The following is a 6,159-nucleotide window of genomic DNA, read 5'->3' as shown; positions in this document are numbered from 1 at the left end:
GTTTTATTCATGAAATTCCACAGTAGTGGGATACATCTTTGGTCATGAGGCACTCCAAATCACACATGGCGCCTCGGACCTCTAGATAATGAAAACTTGGCTAATCTAATTGCTTCATAATTAACAGCACGACTCTCAAAAATAAATTTACACTGAAAAGTAGATGATAATAGTTATCTCCTCAATGATCGCTCCAGAAGTCCCATGTGATCTCCTGTTGATATCTGATACAACTTGGCTGCAATCCGACGCGACAACAAAGCTCTGGATGCCCAAATCTTCAGCAAGAGACAAAGCTTCCCGGCATGCAATTGCCTCAAGGGTGGCTGGGTCTACCACACCCTCGATAACCAAGGCCGAGCTGCCCATATAGTTTCCCCACGCATCCCTGCATACAGCCGCTGCTGATCCTCCTCTTCTAGTCAATACTCTAGCATCTACATGAATCTTGCAATTACCCGCTGGTGGCTTCTTTGGCCGGCGCTGGCCAGGGTGGCCCGACGCCGGAGTGTTTCCCCGCCCTGGACCCTGGGGTTTCAGTGTATCTAGTTCAGCAATGAACCTAACAACGAAGCCGTGGGTAGCTTGGGGGCTCTGAAAGTGATCTCGGGCAAATAGGAATTCCCTTTCTTTAACCGAGTCCGAGTGGAACAGCCATGCTCTTTCTTTTAACCGAGTGTGCCGGCCCAATTTCCCCAAATTGCAGCCCATTTCCCGAAATTGCTGAGCCTGTGTATCAGGCAGACCTACGGGCCATGTGTGAATAACAAACGGAGATATTTTCACTCTTGCTGTTCTTATCTCTCTCCGCCACTCGTGCAACGCTCGTCGCCGCCCGTCAACTCCGGCCACTGCCCACTGGTGCGTAAAGCAAAACTCCACCCTCCTCCAGCGTCCTCTTCTCCAGTGTAGCCTCCGTGCCCGCGACTTACCCAATAGTTTCTCCGCTGGGCTCGGCAGTAGCGCTCCCTGCCTACGGACGCGCGCGAGGAGACGGCGCCTCGAGCTTACCCAATAGTTTCTCTTCTTGCTTTGCCGGCGCCGCTGCCGCCCTTCCTCCGCCACCGGCATCGTCTGCTCCTCCTCCGCATCCGGGCAACCGAAGCAGCAACTGAACCCACATTAAGTTGCCCTCCGTATCTGCTGAATTTAGCAGCGCCCCTTTTTGGGGGGCTGGGGTTGTGCCATGGAGATACTTAACTGTAAGGGTAGGTTCTAACTGTCCAGCAATAATCCCCATTGCCTTCCACAGTTCCATTGCCTTTTCAATATCCTAACTCTTACATTATTGTCAGAATTTTGTATGATTGTGTCTAAAGTTTACCTTTGAATCTTCAATTCAGGCGTTCGTTTTAGCTTGACAGGCATCAATGGAACCAGGGCCAACCAGTTAGTAAAGGTATTGATTCCTTGCTCTCGCTATGCAATCAGTTCCCAGTCAATCACACGACAGCCAAGAGGCTTGAATGGATTCTTATGTCATCTCTAGGTTAGCCAATTGAGTATATAAAAGTGCCCTCCAACCATTCTAGGTAATCAAAATGGATGTTTATGATGCTGTGTTGCTCGTATAAATGGTAATCATTAGAACTGTGGTGCTATTCAATAGAAAAACTCTTTCAGCACCTGTGCCGCACTTTTAACTCCCATGCCTTTGTCTAGCTTATTGATATTGATTGACAAATGAGTTTTTGCTGTAACATTAAAGACCAACACAGGTATATCATCTCTATACACCCAGCTAGGAACAAAAATTATTCAGATTCATAGGGCCTATCATTTTTCAGTTGTGGATATCTTATGAAGGCTGCAGTGCCATTTTACATTGAATTTTGCTTTACGAGATTCCCTTTTAGTCTGCACTATTATCTTTGTGATTACATTCTGGCAGATAACTACCATTAACGGCCCGTTGGTCCGTTTTTGCTGTCATTTTGGTTTTGGTAGAATGCTCGAAAAGAATTTGTGATGGAGTGCTGCCGCAGTCGAAGAGTTTTACGCTCACTCTCTGTTTGCAAGCATTGTGACCTCTGTGTTTGCAAGCATTGTGACCGGTTTATACTTATCCCTTTTGTTTACAATTTGTCACAGATAGGATCCCAACCTCAACGAGTTGGCCGGGCAAGGTCAGTAACATGCTGTGAGTACTCTCCTGATCCTGCTAGCAAGAGGCATGAGAGGTATCAGCAACAACCACAAAATGTTGATCTCCCAGAATTACACCCAAAGAACAAAAAGAAGCCCTTTCCTGTCCCGATTAAAAAGATGCTGCAAGCTTCCCGCAAAGACAAGAGGCTTGCACAGATGAGGATAGAGAAGCCTCTTGAGCCCCCAAAGAACGGTTTGCTTTTACCAGAGCTTGTCCCTGTTGCCTATGAAGTCCTTGATAACTGGAAAGTGCTCATCAGAGGCATCTCTCAGCTTTTGAATGTTGTTACAGTTTTTGGTTGCAGGTGATTACGAAATTCTTATCTGTGTCATAAGCTGTTTATACATGCATTAACGTTTCAAGACCCTTGTATAGGCACGTCGATCACTATCATGTGACATGATTCAGCAAGTATCTTGTATATTAATGTCCGTCTTATGATTTTGTAGAAAATGCCCTCAAGTCCATGTTGGCCCAGTTGGCCACCAGATACAAGATTGCTATGGTTCAGGAAGCCAGCGTCGAAATAGTCACCACTCTTGGATCAGAGGATCCATCAACGATGTGCTCATCCCGATCGAATCTTACCATCTTTTTGACCCATTTGGCCGGAGGGTCAAGCATGACACCAGGTTTGACTTTGACAGGATTCCAGCAATTGTTGAGCTATGCATTCAAGCTGGTGTCAACCTACCACAGTATCCCACAAGGAGACGGGCTGCTCCTGTGCGGATGATTGGCAAGAAGGTTATTGACCGTGGCGGAGTTGTCGATGAGCCTAAGCCACACCGATCGGAGGACTGTATATCTCTTCTTGCTGAGCTTGACACATTTAGCAACCAACAGGGCCAGACACCCATGCCAACCAATGTGAAAGAGCATGCAGAGAGGACACTGAAAGCATACTGCAATGTCCGGCAGGGTGTTGCGCAGCTGATGAGCAAGTATACGGTAAAAGCATGCGGGTACTGCTCTGAGGTCCATGTTGGTCCATGGGGACACAATGTGAAGCTCTGTGGGGCTTTCAAGCACCAGTGGCGAGACGGCAAGCACGGGTGGCAGGATGCTGTTGTGGATGAGGTCATACCACCGAACTATGTGTGGCATGTCCCTGACCCCACTGGCCCTCCTCTCAGATCCTCCCTAAGGAGTTTCTATGGCAAAGCTCCGGCCGTCGTCGAGCTATGTGTGCAGGCGGGAGCTGAAATACCTGAAGAGTACCGGCCAATGATGAGGACTGATATCATCATCCCAGACCCCGATGAAGCTCGGATGGCTGCATGAAAACGATGTTCTGCCCCTGCACTTCTGAAGATGCCCGGAGTCCAAATTCCAGCCGAAGGTGCTTATTACCCGCACCCGGATGCCTCATGGTTGGGCCCTGTCATATTGCCTGAGGCAGCAGCAAATGCATAGGCTGTATTATAATACTAATACTATGCTGAACCACGACCAGACATACTCTCAAAATTGATTCATAGATCTGCTAAAAGTATTCATCAAAAGGTGATCCTCGAATATCCTGCCTTCGCTCGCCTGTCTTCCTAGTGATACTATGCATCTTGCGACCATTTGATCACTGCTTTGCTGCAGATGCACAACTTGAAGAAAGGAAGTGGAAAAGGATGTCCTCTGCTATGGTGCATATAACCTTGTTTAATGGCGTGAGATGCCTTATGCTTCCCTATGCTAGACTGTGAGGCACTTACGATGGCTCGATACAGATGGCTTCCCCCTTTCCTCTGCTGGTACCATGCTTAATGGCGAGCTGATTCTTGGGATTAAACTAATCGCCGAGATTTGTTCGGGTATTTGTGCGTCTGGCTGTGATTAATCATGGCCTAAAAGCTGTGCAACTTGTAGCTGCCCCCAGAATCCCAGATCATCGCTCCCGGTGCGGCTACATGTATACCGTCAGATTTATCGGTATAATGTACTCTCTCCTCTACTCTTTTGTGCTGTATACTCTGTAACATGGCTGCGAAAGTTGTATCAAATGGATGGTTAGAGAGCCATGAAGTGGAATTAGTATATTTGTTTCTGAAGGATGTATGACAGGCTATTCAGCCAGCCTGAACAATGCTTCCATGCTCTTCTCAGCAGTGAACTGCAGATATCATAAACCATTTGCAATTACAACTTTGTATAAACCATGTCCCAGCAAGTCAACAACATAATCTCAAATTAAGGGCCCTGAGCTCGCACAATTTTTATTTATTTTTGAATATAACATATATGCATTAGAAAAGAACCTTCAGTTGAAGTAATATTGTAGTACCAGCTAAAGATGTGGTCATCACATATATTATTACAGTAGCCAGTGAAGATGCCACGGCATAATATCTCTGCTCTGCTCTGATGCTGGGGCAAGAACAGAGGAAACATGGCGAGCGGCTGCAATGCAACTGAAGTACACAATTGTTTTGAACTGCAAGTACACATGATTGAGTTGTGCCCAGTATATACCCTCTCCTCCATTGTGCTAAGACGATTAAAATAGCACTGGTAAATACAGCTAGGAATCAACAGACGGACCGTGTACGTATGGCCGGGTATCTACACTGGTCCAGTGGCAAGAGCTCTCTGCACTGCACATGTGCGTTCGGTGTTCGTTCACTGGTGTATAAATACGGGGCGGCAACTGTCTAGCCAACCCACCTCATCACTCACTCACTCAGCTCCAGAGCGATCGGTCGCCTCTCTTGAGCTCCCGCGCCGTAGTCATCATCGCCATGGCTAAGGAAGAAGAGCTCAAGGTATGGTTAACATTCAGAGCTCGGTCGTCCATGGTGTTTGCTGTGAAAGAATGAACACCTCTGACCGGGTTTGTGGTGGTGTGTGTGCAGAGAGTTGATTTGAAGGTGAACGTGAGCTGCTGCGACGGCTGCAGGAGGAAGGTGATGAAGGCCATGAACCTCAAGGGTGTGCTCAGGACGGAGATCCACCCGTCGCTCGACCGGGTCACCGTCGTCGGCAACGTCGACACCAAGGTGCTCGTCAAGAAGCTCGCCAAGGTCGGCAAGATCGCCGAGGTGGTCGAGGCGGCGGTGCCCGAGCAGCCGAAGAAGCGCGAGGGTGATGGCGGGAAGGACCGCGACGGCGGTGATTGGCCTGCGATGGCGCCGGCGATGGCGGGCGAGAAGAGCAAGCGCAAGGACGATGCCAAGGACAACAGCGGCGACAAGCCCGCGGCGGCGTCGTCCAAGAAAGAATGCAGCAAGTGCGCGCACCAGCATCAGCAGTCCGCGCGCGGCGGCGGTGACGCCGATGATCACGGCAAGAAGGCCCAGGGCGCCGCCGGTGACGCCGATGATCACGGCAAGAAGGCCAAGGGCGCCGAAGGGAGCGCCTTCAAACAAGAAGATGACGGTTTCGCCGCCGAGGCCAAGCCCTCCCATCCCGACCACGCGCCGGCGGCGGCGCACCACAACTACAACCGCGCCGAGCCGCCCAGCATGGCCGTGCCCATGCAGTACATGCCGACGATGCCGTACTACGCGGCAGCGAACGTGACGGCGCCGTCCTACTACAACGGCGGCGGGTACTACGCGATGCCGCCTCCGCCCCCGGCGCCGATGCCGTGGCAGCTTCCCCATCAGCAGCAGCTGGTCCGGCCTCAGCCGTCGCGCTTCGACGCGGACTACTTCAACGAAGACAACGCCGTCGGCTGCCACGTGATGTGAACCCTGCATGATCGATTCGATCGAGCCCCCACGGTCACGGTGGACAACGCCAATCCATTGCTGCCCTTTCAGCGCGCCACTCGTTCATGTACAACATCCACCTGATCGATCGCCATGAATTATTCAGTTTGTTTCTTGGAATCCTATGTTGAATTGTTGATCGAGCAAAACCACATCACAATGCATTTCTGGCGACGCAAAGTCTCGAAGAAACTTATCAGGCCGTTATTAAATTAACAGTGTAGTTGCATGTCAGTCATCTGAAAACGAAATTTGGGTTGGAGAAGAAAGCAACAGCGGCATTGCACCGACGTGGGTTTGATCTCG

The 6,159-nt window shown here is 49.8% G+C and overlaps 2 protein-coding genes across 4 annotated transcripts; both read left to right on the top strand.

The window, feature by feature from the left end:
* The first annotated feature begins 809 nt into the window (after nt 1-809).
* On the top strand, nt 810-4,194 carry LOC119365348 (APO protein 1, chloroplastic-like). 3 transcript variants are annotated; one of them, XR_005175457.1, is made up of 5 exons: nt 810-1,208; nt 1,344-1,399; nt 2,096-2,453; nt 2,599-3,655; nt 3,743-4,194. XR_005175457.1 is itself a non-coding variant. In XM_037630967.1 (4 exons), exons 1-4 carry the CDS (start codon nt 1,187-1,189, stop codon nt 3,431-3,433), a joined length of 1,275 nt encoding a protein of 424 aa, XP_037486864.1. In that variant the 5' UTR covers nt 810-1,186; the 3' UTR covers nt 3,434-4,194. The 3 variants fall into 3 exon arrangements, 1 of the variants encoding a protein (XP_037486864.1); XR_005175456.1 differs by having other exon boundaries at nt 2,092-2,453; XM_037630967.1 differs by having other exon boundaries at nt 2,092-2,453; nt 2,599-4,194.
* Nucleotides 4,195-4,786: 592 nt separating this feature from the next.
* Nucleotides 4,787-6,143, top strand: LOC119365347 (SKI family transcriptional corepressor 2-like). The gene is made up of 2 exons (XM_037630966.1): nt 4,787-4,905; nt 4,996-6,143. The coding sequence occupies exons 1-2, from the start codon at nt 4,882-4,884 to the stop codon at nt 5,830-5,832; spliced, it is 861 nt and encodes a 286-aa protein (XP_037486863.1). The 5' UTR covers nt 4,787-4,881; the 3' UTR covers nt 5,833-6,143.
* The last annotated feature ends 16 nt before the right edge of the window (nt 6,144-6,159 follow it).

Source organism: Triticum dicoccoides, chromosome 2B (assembly GCF_002162155.2).
Source record: "Triticum dicoccoides isolate Atlit2015 ecotype Zavitan chromosome 2B, WEW_v2.0, whole genome shotgun sequence".
Classification (NCBI taxonomy): domain Eukaryota; kingdom Viridiplantae; phylum Streptophyta; class Magnoliopsida; order Poales; family Poaceae; genus Triticum; species Triticum dicoccoides.
Note: the sequence above shows the minus strand (reverse complement) of the source record. Positions and strands in the feature narration are given on the sequence as shown.

Excerpts from the sequence above, each read along its gene's own strand:
- LOC119365348 (XM_037630967.1), top strand. The coding sequence starts at position 1,187 with ATGGAGATACTTAACTGTAAGG. Across the intron at positions 1,209-1,343 it reads GGAGATACTTAACTGTAAGG|GCGTTCGTTTTAGCTTGACA; the intron begins GTAGGTTCTAAC and ends TCTTCAATTCAG. Across the intron at positions 2,454-2,598 it reads GTTACAGTTTTTGGTTGCAG|AAAATGCCCTCAAGTCCATG; the intron begins GTGATTACGAAA and ends ATGATTTTGTAG.
- LOC119365347 (XM_037630966.1), top strand. The coding sequence starts at position 4,882 with ATGGCTAAGGAAGAAGAGCTCAAG. Across the intron at positions 4,906-4,995 it reads CTAAGGAAGAAGAGCTCAAG|AGAGTTGATTTGAAGGTGAA; the intron begins GTATGGTTAACA and ends GTGTGTGTGCAG.